At 44.3% G+C, this 22,988-nt stretch overlaps 2 protein-coding genes and 2 non-coding genes across 4 annotated transcripts; 2 read left to right on the top strand and 2 right to left on the bottom strand.

Annotated features, from left to right (window-relative positions):
* Positions 1-2,436: 2,436 nt before the first annotated feature.
* On the top strand, positions 2,437-2,509 carry TRNAA-CGC (transfer RNA alanine (anticodon CGC)). Its single transcript has one exon. It is a non-coding gene; the product is annotated as a tRNA-Ala (tRNA).
* Positions 2,510-3,441: 932 nt separating this feature from the next.
* TRNAA-CGC (transfer RNA alanine (anticodon CGC)) lies at positions 3,442-3,514 on the top strand. Its single transcript has one exon. It is a non-coding gene; the product is annotated as a tRNA-Ala (tRNA).
* Positions 3,515-5,331: 1,817 nt separating this feature from the next.
* On the bottom strand, positions 5,332-17,390 carry LOC109786954 (putative F-box/LRR-repeat protein 9). The gene is made up of 2 exons (XM_020345520.4): positions 16,997-17,390; positions 5,332-6,176 (listed from the first exon to the last, which is right to left on the bottom strand). The coding sequence occupies exons 1-2, from the start codon at positions 17,305-17,307 to the stop codon at positions 5,567-5,569; spliced, it is 921 nt and encodes a 306-aa protein (XP_020201109.1). The 5' UTR covers positions 17,308-17,390; the 3' UTR covers positions 5,332-5,566.
* A 1,833-nt stretch (positions 17,391-19,223) lies between these two features.
* On the bottom strand, positions 19,224-22,142 carry LOC109786964 (uncharacterized). Its single transcript, XM_020345528.4, has 2 exons — positions 21,855-22,142; positions 19,224-19,725 (listed from the first exon to the last, which is right to left on the bottom strand). Exons 1-2 carry the CDS (start codon positions 22,033-22,035, stop codon positions 19,442-19,444), a joined length of 465 nt encoding a protein of 154 aa, XP_020201117.1. The 5' UTR covers positions 22,036-22,142; the 3' UTR covers positions 19,224-19,441.
* Between the last annotated feature and the right edge of the window lie 846 nt (positions 22,143-22,988).

The following is a 22,988-nucleotide window of genomic DNA, read 5'->3' on the forward strand; positions in this document are numbered from 1 at the left end:
GCACCTCGCAGGCGCGCCGCCTCACCATGTCTGACCCGTCCCCTTCGTCCGTCTGGTGCCGTCCCAGCCATCCCTCCAAGCCCCCTTCTTCTCTAGCGTTGACGACCCCCCACCCACCTCACTTCTCCCGCACACTCGCACCTACACCTGTCAACCCTTCGGTTCCCCTCGGTCAAAGTCCCAAAGATGTCACCGTCAATGTCCTTGTCTCCTAGTCGTTCCCGGCTAGGCCTCCCCGAGAACACCGCGGTCGCCCACGTTGTTCTCGTCTCCATTCCAGCTTCGTAAAAATTGAATGGCGTGAAATATGTTTTCCGTGGCGTGAAATATGGTTTTCATCACCACGCTTGCGACTCCTCGACGGATATCTTTCTTCTTTGCAGTTTCAGGTTCATGTCGGTGATCAGGTTGGCTGGTGGTACCCGTGTCATATGGGTTGGCTTGCATCGGTTGTCTGGTTTTCCGTTAATTAACCGGGCAATTCTTTTCTTTTTAATCAATAAAAATGGCAAGTGTGTTGCCTCGTTTAGAAAAAATATGTTTTTTAGTCGCAAATTTGAAGTGAACTAGGGGAGAATCATTTGGGAGTACTAGCAGTAGTTGATGGGTCGATCGATAGGTCAGGTGGTTCGCGCCTGGACCGTCCAACGTGGTCCGGACGGTCAAAGACGCGCGGGTAGGGCCGGACCGATATGGTTTGAGTGGAAAAGGACGTGCTAATGCCTCACAGTGACTGCGACTCGCGATCATCGTGCACGCTTCATAATCAATGAAGACGCATACGTTCCGCCTGTGCGGCGTCTCACTCACAAATGAAACGCGTTGTCAGATCTACCACCGCTCAGTTTTTTCTAGAAAGAAAGAAAAGCTTCCCTAAAGAAAAAAAAGGGGGGAAGATATAATAGTGCAGTAGTAATCATCTCCTGGTGAAATTTTCCGGCGATAGATATACTCTTCGAGTTACTGCAAGCCTGCAACAGCACTGCCGTGGAGCGGTAAAATTGCGTGAGCGAGAGCGAGAGCGACAGTGCTGGTTTTGGCCTCGGCTGTCTGCGCAAGGGCGAGAGAGTGAGACGCTGCGCATTGATTGCACTGGCTGGCTCATGCGACAGTCGTTCAACCACACGTACGTGATTGATTTACCACGGCCCACACGTTCTGCGTTTGGGACAAACTTTTACTACTACGGCATCGACTGCGTGACTGAGCCTGAGCCTGAACCTTGACTGTTCGCCCGGCTGCGCCGTCGAGCCATCATTTCCACATCTCTGCCGCGCCGGCTGCTGCGTGATACGCGATCGATCGATGGGCTGGCTAGACTTTCGTTTTCAGAGACAATCGTATGGTAGCATGACGCTATCTGTTTGCTAAGTTTCAGTTAGGAGATTAATTAAACTGCGCAAAGTGGTTTTCTAAAATATGTTTTTCTATGATGTGATCAAACACTTCTTTTACAGTATCTATATACAAATTCATTCATGTGGGGCACACTGAATCTTATCTACGCGGGCTCGAATCATATGCACTGGATCAAATCAACGAAGCGATTGCTTGCTTTGAAAAACTACTCGAGGGATCAAGTCCGGGTTCAGTGTCCACCTCCGTCTCTTGTGATTTGTCGACACTGAAAGAAAGTTCAGAAAAATGTTTCAGATAACACAGAAGCTTTTTAAAACTTTGCAAGCCAGCGACGAGCTTTGGTTTGGTGGCGAAGGGAAGGACAAAGCAATCAAGCCGCACCCACACGGGGCTGAGCAGTCACGTCAAACAAAGAGAGATCGATCTCTCTTTAACTTTCTTCCTTTCTCTGCCTCTTCGACTTTCTGTATCCAAACAGCTCGCGCCAATGATGGCTGATGCGACCGCTGCTGGTGCATCATTGCGCTCCTTTCTTTCGTAACCGCACTGCTTGCCATCGATGCGTCGCACTGCATTCATAAGAACACATGTGTGGAGTGGAGATGGGTATTTTTTCCAGTCAGAAAACAAGAACCGGCCATTATTTCTTTTTACCCGAAACTGTTGCAAGTGTCACAAGGTTTCACATGTGCTCATGCGGCCATCCTTCAAGTGGCAGCATTGTTCATCGCCGATTCAATTCCTTGGCGTGAAGCAACAGCCACATGGATGGATGGATGAATAGTGGCCTTTTACGGTTCACGCCCGAAACAACGGAGAGTGGGAAGAGAGGAAAGAAGCCGAATGCGAATGGAGGGAAAGAGGAAGACGACGGGCGAGGCGAGGGCATCGCGAGCGCGACCGCCAGTGGTAGAATGGGCTGGGCCAGCCTGATGCGGTCCGGCCGTGGATGGATGGACGGGCCTGGCTCGAATTCCTTCTTCCGGCCGGCCGGCCGCAAGGGTCTCTCTGTCGTCTTCTCCGGTGACGGCGTATGTTTCGGTTTGATAGCTCCACTTCCCGAGGTTGTCAGCAAATGGGGGTGTAGCTCATATGGTAGAGCGCTCGCTTCGCATGCGAGAGGCACGGGGTTCGATTCCCCGCACCTCCATTTTTTTAATTTTTTTCCCTTGTTCTTGATGTTTTGCACGTACCATTTTGATGCTTTATGTTTTGTTCAACTTAACCTTGCCAAACAGAGCAATACATTTCTAACATCATACGATCACTTCAGCAAGAATCTTACAACATCTACGTCCACGTTGAGCTGAGCAAAAATCATTTCCTGCCTTCTTGTTAGGAAGTTTATCGGATCTCATCACATGCAAGGAAGCATGCTAAAAGTTTCGAAGCAACACTTCGGGTTCATCCCGGGCCTAGAGAGGTTCTCTTTCGTTTGTTCTGAAAAAGTTGGGCGTCTATCTCATTGTCAAGTTCAACTTGAGAGTCAAAGTTGGACGTTATATAAAAACGTCAGAGGCCAAGACAACAACATTTTATTTCTACATTGAAGCTACAATCGACATTAGGGTTGAAGTGCTCTAAATCGCCAATCATGCCGAGAACTTTAGATCGATCTAGCTTTAGCCACCATATATGCATCTACTCCTGTAATATGATTTGAGACAATAAGTTGTGAAAAAGTTGGAGCCTATCTCATTGTCAAGTTCAATTTGGGGATCTAAAAGGATTGAGATGGACATCGAGAGTGGGGTGGGGGTTAATAGGTACAACTGGAAATATTAATTAATTATTGGCAAGTTTAGGCAATGTGGAATATAAAAATGAGCCTAAATAATTGCTACGGTGAGTTCAACAAGTACACTAAGATGATTACAAATATATGGTGAGATTAACAACACCAATATGATAAAAGTCAATGCAAGGTCAAATGGCCAAAGTAAACCACAAGTAAAGAGTTAGGGTTTGAGATAACCGAAGCTCCGAAGAGGCGGAGACGAGGATATATCCCGGTGTTTACCTCCTTGGAAGGATGCTAGTCATGCAGTTATATACGTCCACTTCCCATCTTAATCATCAAATGGGGGTGTAGCTCATATGGTAGAGCGCTCGCTTCGCATGCGAGAGGCACGGGGTTCGATTCCCCGCACCTCCATTTTTTAAAAGAAAATCTTGTTTTTATGCCAATTGTGTTCTGTACTATTTTGATGTTTTGTATTTTGTTCAATTAACCTTGTTGCCAAACAGAGCAGTACATTTCGAACATCATACAATAACAGTTCAACAATCAGGGCTTCGCAACTCAAAACGGACTTACCTGTATTTTATCTCTAATTTTCCGGAATTGAACCTTATAACATCTAACATCTAGGTTGTGCCGACCAAATATGTCGTCAAGTCTTTAACATCATTGTCGATATGCTGAGCATCCTTATTGCAAGGGCTAAGGCGGATGGACAGGTTGGTAATCTTATCCCACACTTGATTGATGGAGGTATATCCATCTTACACTATGCAGATGCTACCATAAGTTCCCGTTGAGCTTCACATGGTTAGGGTCAAGAATATTTTTTTAGCAAAGGCTCTTTATCTATTGGCTATGGTTTGGGTATAAGGTTCTGGGAAGGCACTTGATTAGGAGACAGACAACACGGTCTCTAAACCCCGTCTCTTTACAACATCGTTTAGCAAATACATGTTTTTGTTGTGAGCGGTTATGGCCGACATACTGTTGAACATCACCTTTCGGCTCGCACTTGCTGGTGACAAATGAACAAAATGGCTTCACCTGGTACATATGTTTTAATGAAGGTTAACTTAGGCCCTTCCCAATGCTCCACCTTGTACAGGTGCTAAGCCTGCCATGTAGGCAAAAAATCTGATGTGGCAAGACAATTAAGAGGAGAGAGATGGGTTTGATGATCCCAGAAAGAACCAATGCCAAGCGCGCAAACCTAGGCCAAACATTTACATGAAGCAAACTCACCAATGCATGAAAGAGTTTAGTAGCTAAGTCATTAAATGAAGGAAGCTTAGTAACAACAAGTTAAGCAGCTATGCATTGGGGACAATAGTTGCTAAACTATTTAATACGCTTAGCACCTCATCTAAGCAACTATCCATTGGAAGAGGTCTTATCGCAGGAGCCAGATGTCTTCCAGATGTCTCAATGTTCAATAAGGGTCACACTTTCCTTAAAAACATATTTGATAACTCCCATTAAAGATAAAAAACATAAATGATAGTATTTGTGTAGGAAGTGGTCTTAGCGAAAGACTGCAAGAAGTATTGTTATTGTGACAGATCAAACAATCCATCATCTATTTTACTCTTTTGCAATCCATCATCTATTTCGTCGTGAGCGGTTAAACACTAGACTTAAGGATCAAATACGTGTGAAGTTATGCGCTCTATGTTTGCAAGTCCCAAATCTCAATAATGGTTTTATTTTTAGAAGAATTAGAGTTTTCAACTGTTTGTAGGTTATCCACGAGATTATACATCTGAGTGGTACGTCGTACGCACACGAGTCTCTGACCACTGAGTGCAACCAAGTCAGAGATGGAAGCACAGATTTTGTTCAACAAATGCACTCAGAGATTGTACCACACATTTTATTCAACCAATATACTCCCTCCGTCCAGAATTGGAATTACTTGATGCTCAAATGGATGTATAAGAATTGAAATTACTTGATGCTTAAATAGATGTATCTAGCGCTGGGGAATTGGAATTACTTGATGCTCAAATGGATGTGTCGGAATTGGAATTACTTGATACTCAAATGGATGTATCTAGCACTGGGTAGATAACAGTCTAGCAATAGGATTATTGGAGCAATCTCGAGTGTCTTCTGGTCCTGAAAGCCTCGTTTTCATCCTCTGGACAAGCAACATAGCAATAGAAGATGGTTATGTGCAGATGCAGAGGCTGAGGGTCCTTCATTTCTTTCTTCAACATATACTCTGTATGTAATAAGGCACATATTGTTCTTTAGTAAATGTAAGGTACATACTGTTTACAAAGGAGAAGACAAGGCTAGCAAAATTCCCAACACAAAAAGGAAACGAACCCAGCGCGCCTTCTTATCATGGAAGACATACACACACGACATGTTCGACACGTGCCACAAACAGGACTCCAGATGACCATTGTGAACTTCTCTTGAGTTGCCATCGATCAGCCCATGCCCATTGGTAGCCACCTATCATAAAGCCAAATGACCAAGAGCTACATCCAGATCTTCCTGATCGTCCTCATCACTGTGGTCAGATCCATGGAAGGGGTATTGCTGCGTAAAAACACCATCGTGGGCAAAAAGAAGTGGAAGGGAATTAAGCTCGAGCGTCTCAATGTACGCCTCGTGATCGTAGTCATTGGTCGAGTCCTTGGGTAGCCTCACGTCTCTAAGCCTTGCGCACTTCGCTCGCAGCTCTGCATCGATGTGGATGTTGAAGCACTGGCGCAGATCAAGGGACTCGAGGTGGGGGCAGTTGTCAAGTATTGCAGCAAGTGCACTGTTGCGGAGCCGATTGGCGAAGAGCTGAAGGTGACGTAGCTCAGGCATGTTGCTGGCGATGTCGAGGGCACGGTGGTTATCGAACTGTTCTTCACACTCAACATTGACCCACCGGTTGTTCAGGCGCAGCCGCTTCAGCTGTGGGAATGCTTGGCCAACAGCCTTCATTGAAATATAGATGGAGCAGGTAGTAAGCTCAAGTTCCTCGAGATGGGGAGATCTCTTGCCCAGAGCAACCAAGCCTTTGTGTGAGACTTTCATGCAGTTAACTAGCCGAAGGCTTTTCAACCCATTAGTTCTGCAAATTGTAGTACTTCAGTTAGATAAAAAAAGCATTGATCAACAACCTGACAGCAAGAACACCCGGTAAGATGTCATATAGGTTCACTAAAAAAACAGAAGGTATGCTCTTTAGGGGGGGGGGGAATGGTGGTAACAGAGGTTAAAATAATAATAGTTGCATACATTGATATATCTACAGAAAAAGAAGGTACCATGTCAAACGAGAAAATGGCAACATGAAAATAATGCTAAATTATTATTGAACTCATCCACTTCCAGTAAGTTATCAGTTCCAACAAAGTTTTATCGCAGAAAAAAAAGAGCGCTCAAACGAAGTTTTAGTTCCTTGTACACCCGTGTGGATTGACAATCCAACATATGAGTTGCATAAAAGTGAATCAAAATAATGGGATAATACATGTTTAAAAATATGATTATCACTTTATCACCCTTGTTGCACTGAGATATCATCATGAGAAATGCATACAAGGTCAGTAACAACTAATTTTGTTTCGCGCATGGTACCATTCAACTTAACCAATCATGAAAACAAACACTAACCCAAACAATCCAACAATAATTTTCGAAATTAAAGCTATTACGTAAATTTAATTGGTAAAATCAGACACTCCCATAGCTTTGACAGCATGAACCAGAGGAAATACATATTCCTTAAAATTCTCATAGCAGCCGAGAAAAAAAAATCTTAGATGATCATAAAAAAGGTAATTGGAATAGTTAGTTAGTACACAATTTGATGAAAAAAAAAACCGTTCTGGTTGGTGGTACACAACTACCATGCCTAAATAAATATGGAGCAGCAGGATATACATTTAATATGAATCATAGCTATTGGTCTCTTATGTTTCATACGTTAACCATGAAACATAGTAGATATAGAAAAGCTTTCAACTTTCATTAACAATTAACCAAAACAGAAAACCACATCATGAACCAAGATGGTAAGGAATCTCCAAGATCCAAGGTACCCTTCCACACAGAAGAACAAGCAGCAGTCCAAACTGGTGGAGAAAGTTGAGCAATCCACATATACTTCAACACCCTTACCACGAAAAAGAAGACCAAGGCACAAAACATAATCTGAGGTATCCTCCTCGCAAAAATGAACAAGATATCATGGATGCTGATAACCAGAATTGGCAAAATTGGTTTTGGTCCAGTAATAAAAGTTTACATGAGTAAACCAAAAACATGCTATCTGTAAACTCATAAACTTGGGTTCTGAAAAAATAAGCCAGGATCTTTTTTTAAAAACAAGGCATCCCCATTGTTTTTTTGAAAGGTCTGCTGAAGGCCTAAGCCCACCTGAACTATATTCCAACAGGGCACATCAAGGGCAGGGGTGGCGGGTGGGGAGGCACTGAAGTGCCCAGGCTGAGGCCAACACAAGAAGTAAAAGGAAGAGCGAGAAAAAATAAAGGACGGGGAGGTTGGCAACGCCAAGTGAAACCCCCGCAATGACGCCCAGAGAGACAACAACTCGCAGCATGTAAGGTGTGGCGCAAACAATGACAAAAGACCTACTTCGCTAGGAGCATCACGGAATCAAGTCATGATGAAGACACAACCAGCATCATAACCACAAACGGCAACATCCCCTCTACAACCTCGAGAGCAAGGCCAGGTGACAAGCAAGACTTCACCACACCGCAGGCACAAAAACCACTGGGTGGGCCGGAAAAAACAAGCTGACGCCAAGCACAGTGCCAAGGAGCACCACCGGCAGTCGAAAAGCATCAAATAACCGAGACCTCGTGACAGCACTGATGTGCTGCCGTTGAGACTGAAGAGCGTCGTGCAGCTGAGGCCACAATGCAGCACCAATCATCCCAATTTTTGGTTCTGTATCTCACCCATTTTTTTAGTGGTGCATCAGAATTAGATTTTTGCACATACTGGATAGTGGATAGTAATTCTAATATAAGAACACACATTATCCCACAAACTCACAAAGTCATAAATCACATCCACCAAAACAAAATTACACCCATATGGACCGGCAGGGGCTTGCGAGGTTGCATGAGGTTCTCTTGTCGGTGGGTGAAAGAACATGCGGTGCCCCATGTTTAGTTTTGGTAATTGATGACAATCTCTATGGACTAATGGTTGCCTTGAGTTATATTTGAAGGATTTGTCCATAGGCATTTCTTGAAGTCCATGTGGTGGTTTCAAGGAGTTTATGTGGTGACCAATGTGTTATTAAGGAATTATCCAAAGATTGGTCATGTGAGAGTTGAGCTTATTGCAAGCATGTCTTGAAGAAGAAGATTATGTGATCATTCATGTTTACCTTCAAGACATTATCCAAATGAAGAGAGTTGGAAAGAGTCAAGGTTGATCAAGACTAAGTCAAGAGTGAATCAAGTTGATCAACACACAAAGCGCACAAGATGTACCGAGGGATTAAGCGATCCCATGGTATGGTAAGCATTGTCAATTACGCTTGGTGTACTAACCCATGGTCTTCGTGAGAGTTCTTTGTGGGGTTAGGTTGCGGTGTGCAAGTTCAAGTGAAGCATCCTGAAGAGATCAAATGCTTGAAGCTTGCCGTCCATTGTGGTGACAATGGACTTGTGAAGTCATTGCGGTGACAATGGACTTGTGAAGACGTTGCGGTGTGCAAGTTCAAGTGAAGCATCATGAAGAGATCAAATGCTTGAAGCTTGCCGTCCATTGTGCTAACAATGGACTTGTGAAGATGTGCGGAAGAGTGGCTCACCCATAGTGGAGTATGGGGGAGCAATTAACTAGTCTTCATCGAGCCAACGCAACCAAGAAAGGTGGTCCAACTTAAGGGAGTCAAGATCGTCATCATCTAGCTCAAGTGGACCATGTGCAAGGCAAAGGTTTGCTCTTGATAGGTTTTCTATTTTACCGGTCTCATGATGGTAGTTGGGAGGCCGGGTTATAGGATCGATTGCCGTACTATCAAGGGAGGCTCTCGATGAGTAGCTTGATCGTATCGTCCATAGAGAGCTCAAACCATTGCATCCTTGCATCATCTTTATTGGTTCTTATTTGGTTCTTCTCTTTGTGAGTTTTGGAGCTTATGGTCATTTTGATGACAAGCTCGAGTTCATCGAAAACGGAGTTCACTCGCATCTTCTATGATGTTTTCGATGTTGGAGGTTATGCCGGTTCTTCTCGGTTGGAGGTTTCACTCTTCTATTTGTTGGCATACCTCCCCTGCCTCTTCTTACTATAACCAGTCACTGTTTTGATGCTACTCGTCTTCCTCTATCCAACAAGCTTGAGTTTGCTCAATTCGGAGCTCATATGCAGAAGTTATGGCAGTTTTGGTCCCAGCGATAGTACCGCGGGCCGGAGCGGTAGTACCGCTTGGGTGCTACAAGTGGTAGTACCGCTGGTAGCCCCCAGCCGTAGTACCGCTGCGGTCTCGTGCTAGTACCGCCTCGATTCGAGGGGTCTTTTTTCGTGTCGGGTTTTAGGGTACTAGCCGCGGCAGTGGGGGCCGTAGTACCGCTCGTATGCGGTAGTACCGCCCTGACCACCGCGGTAGTACCGCTTTGGGCCCAGCGGCAGTACCGCGAGGGGGAGCGGTAGTACCGCTGGCCAAGTGGTAGTACGCTCTCTGCGGGGCTGGTGTGGGGGGTAACGGTTGGATTGTTCCTCCCACTATATAAGGAGGTCTTCTTCCCCAATGAACCTTATCTCTTGAGCTCGTGTTCTTCCCCCATTGTTGACCTTCTTCGAGCTTGCTAACTCTCAATCCCTACATGGATTCTTGCTAGTTTTTGAGGGAAAAGAGAGAGGAGATCTAGATCCACATTTCCACCAATCACTTTCTCCTCTATGTGAGGGGAACCCCTTGGATCTAGATCGTGGAGTTCTTGATGTTCTCCTTCTTGTCCTTCCTCTCAATTTCCTCCCTAGCATTAGTTGCTTCGGTGGGATTTGAGAGAAAAGGACTTGGGCACTCCGTGTGCCCTTGCCATTGCATTTGGTGCATCGGTTTGAGTTCTCCACGGTGATACGTGGAAGTTACAAGTTGAGAAACTTATTACTCTTGGGTGCTTGGTACCCTTGAGCTTGTTCCTCTTGGGTGCTTGGGCGCCCTAGACGGTTAGTGGTGTTCGGAGCTCAATCATTGTGGTGTAAAGCTCCGGGCAAGCGTCGGGGTCTCCAATTAGGTTGTGGAGATCGCCCCGAGCAATTTGACGGGTTCCGGTGACCGCCCCCAAGGGTTGCCATTTGTACGGGTTCGGTGACCGCCCTCAAGGGTCCCTTAGTGGAATCACGGCATCTTGCATTGTGCGAGGGCGTGAGGAGACTACGGTGGCCCTAGTGGCTTCTTGGGGAGCATTGTGCCTCCACACCGCTCCAAACGGAGATTAGCATCCGCAAGGGTGTGAACTTCGGGATACATCGTCGTCTTTGCGTGTCTCGGTTATCTCTTACCCGAACCCTTTACTTATGCACTTTACTTTGTGATAGCCATATTGTTTCTTGTCATATATCTTGTTATCACTTAATTGTTTATCTTGCTTAGCATAAGTTGTTGGTGCACATAGGTGAGCCTAGTTGTTGTAGGTTTTGTGCTTGTCAAATTAACCGCTAGGTTTATTCCGCATTTGTTCAAGCCTAAACCGTAATTATTTTAAAGCGCCTATTCACCCCCCCTCTAGGCGACATCCACGATCTTTCAGTGGGGACGGTGGACACCAGATCAGCGGTCCTAGATGGTCGTTTTTCCCAGGAGTAGTTTGGAAAGCAATGCAGTGACGGCTCTATGGGGCAGTGACCTTGTGACGTTAGGGTGAAAGTGTTTGTCTGCCCGGTCGACTCAACCGGGTGGGGGAAGGGCCCCGGATTTGGTATGGTGGCCATGGATTGCTGGTGGTCATCCTGTGCAGCTATGGCTGCGGGGATCTGGGTTATCTAGCGGTGTGGCTCCCGAGTGAGCAGTGGAATATTGACTCAGCAGCACTATAACTTGGTGTGTTTGTAGTGTGGCATTGATCAGCGATGGGGCTTTCGCATCAGATGCTGTATGGTTTTTGGCCTAGTTTCTTTTGATGAAATGCATGAGAAGCCTGCTCTTTCAACCTTCTGGAAAAGAAAAGAAAATGTCTACAATAAAATCAAGAATAGGGCCCCGAAACTAAAATTAAGAATGTTCCCCTCATGTCACACTGTAGTAGTATCCCACTACAAATATAACCACCTAGTCCTGCTAATCTGAAGCAGCACAAAGTTTGTGAAGGAGCAACTCCACCTTGCTGCTACAATGTGTACAGCACAAGTGTTGAAAGAACAACTTCAACGTGCTGCGCTAGATATCGCTCTAGAGACGAATGTAGGTTGATAGGGCAGCAAGAGTTCAATCCAGAACTCCTAGGGCACAAGATCTACTCCAAGATCTTAGATAAGAACAACAAATTCTATTATAGGTAGGGGTACATAGTCTGCCTCCAAAGTAAAGGCGAGGACCTCTATTTATAGGGCTTTGAGAAGCCTTCACATACTTCTACTTATAGCTGGAATACTCTAGAAAACATTATGTAAGTTTCACCATTCTACTCATAGCTACTCACAACTAGAAGACTCTAGAAAACAGTAGGTAGGATAGAAAAGAAAAGGAAAGAAATACTACACTAGAGTGGAAGCATCTAGAAATAGCCAAACAGATCTGGCATGTGTTTTCTTTCTTCTCATCTAGTGTTCCTCATCATTCTCCCCTGGTTGTTTGGAACTCGCCCTCGAGTTATCTTCATAGAGCGCTTCTTCTGGATGGTAGAGAACAAGTCGCAACATTGAAAGTGTTGGAGATACCCATATCACTTGGAAGATCTATCACATAAGCATTATCATTTATCTTCCTCATGATAGAGAAGGGCCCATACCTTCACTGCCTAAGTTTCCCTTTAACACCTAAAGACAGCCTCTCTTTTCGGAGGTAGACCATCACCTTATCACCGACTTGGAATGATTTTGGCCTCTTTTTGCAATCAGCAAGTTGTTTATTTCTGATTTTGTGCTTCCAAAGCGCCGCGAATCTCTTCAAATAACTCGGTGTAATTATCAGCAAAGGACAATACTGATTTTGAGTTTCCCCTTGATGGCAGCTTCACCAGGTCCACCACATGTGTTGGAACTTTAGTGTAGACAATGGAAAAAGGGCTCCTTCCTGTGGATCTATGCTTGGAGTTATTGTAGGAGAACTCTGCAAGAGATAAAGCCAAATCCCATTGCCCCTTTCTTTCTCCATAAATGCAACGGATCAGATTACCCAAAAACTTGTTCACCACTTCCGTTTGTCCATCTGTTTGTGGATGAGCAGTGCTAGAAAATTTCAATTCAGTGTTGAATTGCTTCCACAAAGTGAGCCAAAATGCAGCAAGAAACTTGCTATCACGGTCTGAGACAATGGACCTTGGAACTCCATGAAGTCTGACCACTTCTCGAAAGAATAGGTTTGCCACATGATGAGCATCCGTTGTCTTGCGGCACGGGATGAAATGAGCCATCTTAGAGAATCTATCCACGACCACAAATACAGCATCACTTCCTCGTCTTGTTCTTGGCAAGCCCAAGACGAAGTCCATAGAAATGTCCTTCCATGGAGCAACAGGAACAGGCAAAGGCATGTATAACCCTGTGTTCTGGACTTGGCCTTTGCAGGTCTGGACATACGGGGCACCGTTGAACGAACTTTCCAGCATCTCTCTTTAGTTGTGGCCAAAAGTAGCGAGCTTCTAGGTTAGCGATAGTCTTGTCCCGTCCAACATGGCCACTAAGATCACTTGAATGGAGCTCTCTAACCAGCTTGTCACGTAGAGAACTTCTTGGAATGCACAAACGATCATTTTTGAAGAGATATCCATCTTGCATCAAATAGTCATCACCTAATGGTTGGCCCCTTGCGTGCTTCACTCAAACATGGCCAAAGTCTTCGTCACCCTCATACAACTCCTTTATTTGACCCATGCCCGGAAGTTCAGCTTCAAAAGAAGTCAAGAGGCATGCACGGCGACTCAAAGCATTGGCCACTCTGTTAGTTATTCCAGATTTACGCACGATGAGATAGTTAAACCTCTCAAGATATGCTGCCCATCTTGCTAGCATGCAGTCAACATGCTTTTGATTTCTAAAATGCTTCAAGGATTGATGGTCGCTATAAACAATGAACTCTTTAGGCAGCAAATAGACTTCCCAAGTTTTCAACGCTCTGAAAACGGCGTATAATTCTTGCTGATAGGTACTCCATTTCTGTCTAGCTTCACTTACCTTCTCACTAAAGAAAGCAATGGGCTTCCTTTCTTGAGATAGGACAACTCCAATGCCTACTCCACTTGCATCACACTCCAACTCAAAAGTCTTGTTGAAATCAGGTAGTACCAAGACAGGAGCTTGTGATAGCTTTTGTTTAATCTCATTGAAGCTAGCTTCAGCTGCTTCTGCCCATTGGAACTTTCCTTTCTTCAAACACTCGGTAATTGGTGCCATGATAGTGCTGAAATTCTTAACAAATCGCCTATAGAAAGTTGCAAGGCCATGAAAGCTTCTTACCTCAGAAATGGTCTTAGGAGTTGGCCATTCTCGGATTGCTTCAACCTTAGAATCATTAACACGAATGCCGTCACATGTTATGACGAATCCTAGGAAAAGAAGTTGTGTTTGCAGGAAAACACATTTCTTCAAGTTGACGTAGAGCTCATTTTCCCTTAGTACTTCTAGCACCTTCCGAATGTGATCAAAGTGTTCATCCTCATCCTTGCTATAGATCAAGATGTCATCGAAATAGACCACAACAAAGTGGGATAAGAAGGGTCTAAGGACTTGATTCATTAAGTGCATAAAGGTACTTGGTGCATTTGAGAGTCCAAATGGCATGACTAGCCATTCAAACAACCCTTCCTTTGTCTTGAAGGCGGTCTTCCATTCATCCCCGGGTCTTATACGGATTTGATGATATCCACTTCTTAAATCTAGCTTTGTGAACACTCTTGCTCCACTAAGCTGATCCAACATATCATCCAGACGGGGAATAGGGAATCTATACCTTACGGTGATCTTGTTAACGGCTCTACTGTCCGTACACATGCGCCAAGATCCATCTTTCTTTGGCGCGAGTAGGGCTGGTACAGCACATGGGCTAATACTTTCTCGAATGTGCCCCTTTTGCAACAATTCCTCCACTTTCTCCTTCAATATACCATGCTCCTTTGGGCTCATTCGATAGTGTGGAAGATTAGGAAGACTTGCTTCCGGAATTAAGTCAATTCTACGTTGAATTCCTCTCATCGGTGGCAAGCCATGTGGCTCCCCAAGTATGTTCTGAAATTCTGCCAATAAACCACGTACCTTTGCTGGAATTTCAACAGACAGGTGCTCTTCTCCCTTTACAACAAGTGCAGCACACAAATCTGCCTCCTTCAAGTCTTCCATAAACTCATGAGAGGTATGGGAGATAGTTAACATAGTTTTCCCCTCCTCCTTAAAGGTATTACCTTCGGGTTTGTTTGATAAGATAATGATCCTACTCTTGTTCCAAATGAAAGAGTAAGAATTTTCCTTGCCCTTGTGTGTAGTATCCACATCAAATTGCCAAGGCCTCCCAAGAAGAACATGGCTGGCATCCATGTCAACCACATCACACAACACATTTGAGCGATAATGCTTACCCAAAGAAAGTGCCAGGTTGCATTGTTTGGTGATCCTCATATTCACTCCTTTCTTGATCCATCCAATAGTGTAGGGATTTGAATGATCATGGGTTTCAAGCTTTAAATGGTCCACCAACTTCTGGGAGATAAGATTCTCGCAGCTGCAACTATCAATCACTAGTTTGCATACCTTGCCATTCACCGTGCATTTGCTCTCAAATATTTTCTTCCGTTGTGTGTCATCGAGTTGTGGTGTGGAACATAGGGCACGCTGGATCACACATACCACCTCTTCACCTTCTTCTTGACAAACCTCTTGTCCGTCTACATCTTCAGATTCGTATTCTTCCTCATCGCTTTCACCATCATGGATAGTCGTGTTAACAAATTTCCTTAGTGGGCAGCCGCTGGATATGTGTCCCTCTTTACCAAATTTATAGCACTTTGGGCCTTCATTTGCCTTACCCTTGCTTCTAGTTTGCTTCGGGATGGGCTGTTTTGTCTTTGGTGGAGTGGTCTTTTCTTCCACTCTATTAGGTTGGCTCCTAGATGAGCCTTCGGTATGAGGATATGGAGGATATGGAGCCTTAGTTGTCTTTCTCATCCTCACAAACCTCTCGGCCTTTAAGGCTAGAGCTTGTGCTTGATCAACGGACCAGATTTGTTGCATCATCAATCGATCTTGAATAGCATCATTGAGACCATTGATGTACCTTGCAACTTGTTGCTCTTCAGTTTCAGCAAGGTTGCACCTCACTTGTAGCCTTAGAAACTCCTCCGTGTAATCTGAAACAGTCCTATCTCCTTGAGCACAATTTTGAAATTGGATAAATAGGATCTGGTCATAATCAGCGGGCAAAAATCTCCCTTTCAAGAGGCCTTTCATTTGTCGCCAAGTTCTAACACGAGGTTCTTCTCTGAGCCTGCGCTCCTCTTGAACGTGATGCCACCATGCACCGGCTCCTCCTTTCAGTTTGTATGCGACCAACGGAACTCTACGATCTTCCGGAACCTCCATGACCTCAAAGAAAGTCTCCACTTCATATAACCAATCCAGGCATCCTTCAATGTCAACATTTCCATTAAAACTTGGGATCTCAGCTTTCACCTTGTATGTATCTCTTGCATATGTAGGGTTGGGTGCTCTCCGATATGCGTAGAGATTTGGCTCTTCAAGGGCATCATCATATTCTTCACCTTCAGAAGCCTCAACATAAATTGGCCTTCTTGAAGCACGTTGAACGACATGTTGTCGTGGCGGTCTTGCTCCAAGATTACCTCTCCTTCCTTGATGAACATCTTCCTCTTCTTTAGATGAATCTCCTTCATTGGTAGCAGGGGGACACCCTTTCTTATCATCTCAACCAGCTGGTCAAATCTCCTATTAAGATCTTCACGCAGCTCTTTGATTTGTTGTTCAGCAGCATCCATCCTCTTCTCCAATTGCTCCATTGCTTGCTGCAACTTACTCTCGAAGAGGACAGCAAGAACTAGTATGGGTCAACGAGGCTCTGATACCACCTGAAGCAGCACAAAGTTTGTGGAGGAGCAACTCCACCTTGCTGCTACAATGTGTACAGCACAAGTGTTGAAGGAACAGCTTCAACGTGCTGCGCTAGATATCGCTCTAGAGGCGAATATAGGTTAATAGGGCAGCAAGAGTTCAATCCAGAACTCCTAGGGCACAAGATCTACTCCAAGATCTTAGATAAGAACAACAAGTTCTATTATAGGTAGGGGTACATAGTCTGCCTCCAAAGTAGAGGCGAGGACCTCTATTTATAGGGCTTTGGAAAGCCTTCACATACTTCTACTTATAGCTGAAATACTCTAGAAAACATTATGTAAGTTTCACCATTCTACTCATAGCTACTCACAACTAGAAGACTCTAAAAAACAGTAGGTAGGATAGAAAAGAAAAGGAAAGAAATACTACACTAGAGTGGAAGCATCTAGAAGTAGCCAAACAGATCTGGTATGTGTTTTCTTTCTTCTCATCTAGTGTTCCTTATAATAATCCTAACAACAGGATCACTATCCACCAAAAAGACTAGAATCAGAAATCCAGAACAGCGGGCAGGATTAACGAAACCCTAAAACCCAAAAATTATCACAGTGGGCACAGGTCACCAAAACCACAGCGACTAATCTCTCCCAAATCCTACAGAGAAGCAGAAAGGGTCGCTACCTCTTGGCCATGTAGAAGAGCAGCGCGTCGGTGACGAAACAATCGGCGGCGAAGTGCTCGAGGCGGCCGTCAGCGCGGTCGACGGCCGCGCACGCCATGGCCACCATGTCGATGGTGGGGTCGAAGCAGTCGGACAGGTCAACACGGCGCCAGAGGTCGGGCTCGCCGGTGGCGACGCGGAGCCAGTTGCGGCACACGACTCCGGCGCCCATGAGCACCTCCGGCGCGCCCAGGCGCTCGAACACTGTAAGCAGAGCATCGTCAGGGAGGCCGGCCCAGTCCGGCGACGGCGACGGCGACGGGGATGCCATGTCGATCTGGCTAGGGCTTTCCGGAAGCCTCCTGTGTGGTGAGAGGGGAGGCAAAGTGCTTAAGCGTCGGGCGCAGTAATAGTACCCACTGTAACCGTTGTTGCTTTGTGACACCTGTATCCATTTTCTCTGCTATGACTAGTTCTTTTTCTAAATATTATTGATATAGTTTTATTTACACATTGTAAACACAAATACTAACATACACACACGCAACGCACGGACGCACGGACGCACGTACAACCCATTTCTACGAGCACCTCCGAGATAATCGATGGAAACGCAGAAAGTCTGAAATAAATTCAAAAAAGTGCGAGCATCTGTGCCAAGTCAAATACTTGAATCCTGATAGGATAGCTCCACCACAAGAAAGCTAATCATCTGAATTATGCTGAAATCTGGTAGTTTGGGAGAAGCCGAGATTTTGACTGTTTAGTAGGAGTTACTTGTGAAAATGGTTAGGGTGATTTTTTATGAGAACCATTTTCAAATCAGGTAATATAGACATGGTAAGAGATATTTAAACACAATGAGTCATTGTAGGATATGATATATGCTATCATTTACTAATATGATGAATTTTAGCTGGGTAATTCGGCCTTTTAATTTGGTTATTCAATTTATTTGTAAAGTTTTAGGTATCAACCAATGATTCATGAATGTTATCTTTGCGTGTGTCTAAAGAATTGAGACGTTGGCATTTGACTAGAGTAGTGAAGAGGTGACTATAATTTTTAATCTTTTATTTAGCAAGAGGTAGAGTTGGGGTAGCATCAATTGAAGAGAAGTTTGTCCAACATCGTCTGAGATGGTTTGGGCATATTCAGCGCAGGCCTCCAGAAGCTCCAGTGCATAGCGGACGGCTAAAGCGTGCGGAGAATGTCAAGAGAGGGCGGAGTAGACCGAATTTGACATGGGAGGAGTCCATTAAGAGAGACCTGAAGGAGTGGAGTATCACCAAAGAGCTAGCTACGGACAGGGGTGCGTGAAAGCTTGCTATCCATGTGCCAGAGCCATGAGTTGGTTGCGAGATCTTATGGGTTTCACCTCTAGCCTACCCCAACTTGTTTGGGACTAAAGGCTTTGTTGTTGTTGTTTTAGCAAAAGGGATTTGCAGGTCAAGTGCATGATTCAACTTTTCACTTATATAGTATAACCAAGTCTCTCAAAATAAACAACACGTGAGAAAAGCCAGGATAAGAAAATGAACCAAAACAGAGGTGAAGATGTATTCCGATATTCACTTTTGTGTGTGTGTGTGTGTGTGTGGGGTGGGGGGGGGGGGGGGGCTAGCCAAGTGCAGGGAACAAAAGTACCCCGACAAAGCAAAATCTCACCTTCTTCTCCCTGAGTCTCCTCCACACATAAAGCAAGAATTCAGAGGTGTATCTCCCTCTACCCTATGAGCGATATTCAAATTGACAAGCATGGTACAAAAATAAAACTGTCAAACATGATATGAAAGATATGAAGATGGGAATTGCCACACATAGTTTCATGTTTTACCCCCTCTACCCCTATGGGCGATAGTTATGCGGTGCTTATTCAACGCCTATTCATGTTTTATCTCGATTATTTATTGTATGTGGACATTGTTCTTTGTTTAAATTGAACATTTGGATTTATTGATTTGAAAATTTGTTGTATTCTATGATACTGAAATATGAAAAATTTCAAATTATGTTGATGTGAAAATGAAGTTGGAATAGAGTTTATATGCACACACACACATAGAAGAAACATAAGAGGAAAAACACAAGGAATCTGGCTTTACGTAGTTGCTCTAAAACCTTTTTAAAAAATTGAAGAGCGATGTAACAACACCTTTAAAGGCTCCGTTCTGGGGGAATCTGCTAGAGTTGCTCTCATCCTTATGTCGCAACACCTGATCGCTCGGCAAATCTCTGGAAATAAAATTATTCAACTCTTTACACATATCTATTATATTTATATGGCTCAAAAACATATAATGATTTACAACAAGTAGGCATTCGACATCAGATCCCTTCAAACGACTGACATTCTAGATGCGCAGACCATTACAAGCATAGGGACCGACCAACACCTTCCCTTTCAGATCTTACAACATGTTTACTTATATATCAGGCCCGGGCATGAACCCATCCTACACATTTCAGCTACAGTACAGCGGAACATTGGCAGGCTTGTACAGGAATGCCTTGACGTTGTGCGAGTTCCCTGACTGTTTGTTGTATGTGAACTTGACCCCAGAGTGTGCATCGCCCCTCCTGGTGCAATGGTGGTGGAAGCTGCTGATGGGCCTCGCCAGGCACGAGTCCCATCGGTCGCTCTCCGGCATCGTCTCCGCAACACTGTAGATGCCCTCGGAGTTTGTGAATGCCTGATAGTTGATGACCTCGCCAGATTTCGTAATGCACAGAACAGCAACCTCCGCGCCTATATAAGACACGAAGATGTACATGAGCAAGAGGAGAATTAAAGAGATTATCTTGCAGGAACTTTAATTGTACACAACATAATGAACAATCCAAAGCAAAGAAATCAAAATGGAATTAGTATGAGACAGGCAGCACATGTATGCTTGACAGTCACATAAAAGGTTCAAGATGTAATTCTTTTTTAGTCTGGTATAGTACCACCTAAAGATCGCCACTTCAGATTTACACTAACATTTTCCAATACACTTCGATCGCATGTAAGCGTTATGAAATATCCCTAATTTTCTTGACAAAAAGGAATGTCAAAACCCATCGTTGACACCTGCGCTAGCACCAGCACTGCTTGTCCCATTTGCGTTTTCATCTCAATTTGTTCATGGATGGTTGAATTACTGAATCTGCCTACCTGAATTTCTAAAATGGTTGATTCAACAGCCACTCGGCCCATCTCCTCCAACTTTATTTTTTGATGTAGTTGTTGAATTGCCAAAATTATGTCTGTAGCTATGCCGTGGAACAATCAACGTCAGCAGAATGGCGAGTGCGCCAGTACAGTATGCTGGTCCAGAGAAAATAAAATAAAAGTAGAATGGAACATCAATGGGCAGAAAGTTCTCCCAATAGGCTTAACAGGCAATGTTTTGACGTCATTTGGTTTGAGCTTGTAGGGGCGATGGAGCAAGAACAAGGAAGCAGAAGGGAAAGAAGAAGCAGGATGGGGAAGCCAGAGGGGTCAACCTGCGAATCAGTGACAGGGACTAACTCCAGGAAATGGACTCCAATAACTTGGCAGTGGGTACCCTCATGTTAATGCTTCTCATTGGTGTTCATGCTTAAATGGGATTGGATTGCGAGAGATAGCAGGGAGGTGAAGGTCGCCCTCCAGGCTTCTGTGGGCTTGTCCCAGCCAAAGCTCAGAGAGAAGCACTATTAACTTTTGGCACACCGTTCGCAGTTCTAATTTTATCAAGCAGAGAGCACATCAATGCATTTTCTTTGATGACATTTGATAAATGCTGACATTTCTTGCTGAACAACTAAAATAAGTCTCAGAATACTAAAGGAAAAATTCACATATGTTCTGGAAAGAAGTGGATTCAAGAGATGCATTCAGCTATTCCATGGACATGTACATAACTTTACATGTACTACGCCAATGACTATTATTTCATACGTTGGGAAATGCATTATTTACTCCTTGCAAGCCAACGTACAGACCCACATGGGCACCTAGACAGTTTTGGATTTTGATATCTTTAGTTTCCTTTGCGCATGGAGTTTCAGAGAGAAATAGTGGAATAGATGGTGAAGTGGATACGTGAGGGAAATTTAGGCTATAATTTACACATCATCTAAATATATATACATGCAATGAGAGGCTCCAGAGAAATTACTCAGTAAAGGTGCTATTGTATTGCAGGCAGTACATCATATTCAGCCATCCTTAATAGTTTGCTTAGGCAGAATCAAGAACTCTACCTGACAGTTAAGTTCACCTCAATTTCGGGACATGTTTTGAGCTGAACCAGTTCCCTGTAATTTGATTTGCTCCGGTGGCAGTGGAAAGCAGTTTATGAACTTTCATACGTTCCCAAAACATGTACTAGGATAGAAGTCAAACCTTTTTCCTTGTTTCTTCTTATGTTCTTTTGCTAGAGACTGAACAACCTTAGAGTGAGATACAGATAACGGCTCATGTGTTCGCCTCACCTCACCAAATCCCAACTAAGCTGTATCATGTGCGTCCATCTATGCTCCTCACTAGCTAACACAAGAGCCTCCTGTTACCTAGTACTTACGTCCGATTTTCATCTCAACATCAGATGACCAGTAGCCAAACATCATACGGCCAGTAGCCTAACACAGACTAAAATTCCACCAGAATTTCCCACGGAATGATACGAAAAGCGCTCTCCAGTCTCCACAGCCCACGAATTTCCACTAGAGCGAAACTCGCCACTCTGCTCAGCGTGGTAAACCGAGAACTAAATTCCGAGATCCAAAACAGCTGAACCGAGATCCGCGGAAGCGATCGCTCGAAATCTAGCTCGATGGCCACGACAACACAGAGGGCGGCGACTGCAACTTAGCTAAATTCGAAGGAGGAGGCAGGCTCATTGGGCTGACCTTCGAGGGCGTGGTCCTCGGAGCCGATGGCAGAGTCGGCGCAGACGTCGCAGACGACGCGGCCGCGGATCTCCCCCGTCCACGCCTCGGCCGCCGGGGCCGCCGACAGCAGGAAAGCGAGGAGGGCCAGGTGGAGCGGGAGCAGACACCGGTGAGGGAGAGAACACGCCGCCGTCGCCATGGATTGGGTTGCTCCGTCGAGCTACTCTTTCCTCTTTTTTGTAGTAGCTACTCTTTCCAGCTGTTTTTCTTTTTCTTTTTGAGGGGTTGGTGACATTTTCCCTTTCGCGGGAGTATTGACGAGGTAGACTGTTTTTTTTTTCTGAGTCATACGAGGTAGACTGACTCTAGAACTGGGCCTGGGCAGCCTTGGGCCGGGCCAGGCCAGGTTTATCTCCTGTGATGGGCTTGGGCCTTATTTGCAACCCAAAAGATGGTTTCGGCCCTCTTTGTTTGGGCTTTTACTCCTACTTTTGCAGCCTTTTCACTTTGGCCAAAAAGCTCCTAAATAGGTGTGAGAGCTATTTCTCGCTTTAAGCGAGTCGAATAGCTTGCTCTCGCAGAAGCATGCGCAGTAACAGGCCAGCCCATTTAGCGCATATGTAGTAATAAAAAGGAAGAAATAGGGGCGAAAAAGCGCCGCCCAGGGATCAAACCCGGGTTCCTACGGTTGGGACTAGTGCTTCTAGCCACTGCACCAAAGTTGTGTTCTCCTCTCTTTTTTGGTTTTTTGTTGATTTTTTATTTCTTCTCCGGTATCTCCATTTTTTTCATTTCTTTCTTTCTTCGGGTCTTTTTTGTTTCTTGAGTTTTTTTTCATTTTCTTCATTTATTGTTTTGGTTTTTGTTTTTTCTTATGTTTGTTTTCGTTTTCACTACATTTTCGTATATGTCAAAAACATTCTTTAACAAGTGATCAACATTTATTGTATGCACATTCAACATTTTATGAACTCTTATTCAACATTTTTCAAATATTTGTTCAATATTTTAATACTTATTCAACATTTTTCAAATACTTGTTCAACATTTTTCAAATACATGATCTATATCTTTTAATACATATTCAATATTTTTCAATACGTGTTCAACATTTTAATACTTATCAACATTTTTCAAATACTCATTCAACAT

This window comes from Aegilops tauschii, chromosome 5 (assembly GCF_002575655.3).
Source record: "Aegilops tauschii subsp. strangulata cultivar AL8/78 chromosome 5, Aet v6.0, whole genome shotgun sequence".
Classification (NCBI taxonomy): Eukaryota; Viridiplantae; Streptophyta; class Magnoliopsida; order Poales; family Poaceae; genus Aegilops; species Aegilops tauschii.

Coding starts and splice junctions, on each gene's coding strand:
- LOC109786954 (XM_020345520.4), bottom strand. CDS start 17,307: ATGGCATCCCCGTCGCCGTCGCCGTCGCCGGACTGGGCCGGCCTCCCT. Junction 6,177..16,996: donor CTCTTCTACATGGCCAAGAG/GTAGCGACCCTT, acceptor TACAATTTGCAG/AACTAATGGGTTGAAAAGCC.
- LOC109786964 (XM_020345528.4), bottom strand. CDS start 22,035: ATGGCGACGGCGGCGTGTTCTCTCCCTCACCGGTGTCTGCTCCCGCTC. Junction 19,726..21,854: donor CGAGGACCACGCCCTCGAAG/GTCAGCCCAATG, acceptor TGTCTTATATAG/GCGCGGAGGTTGCTGTTCTG.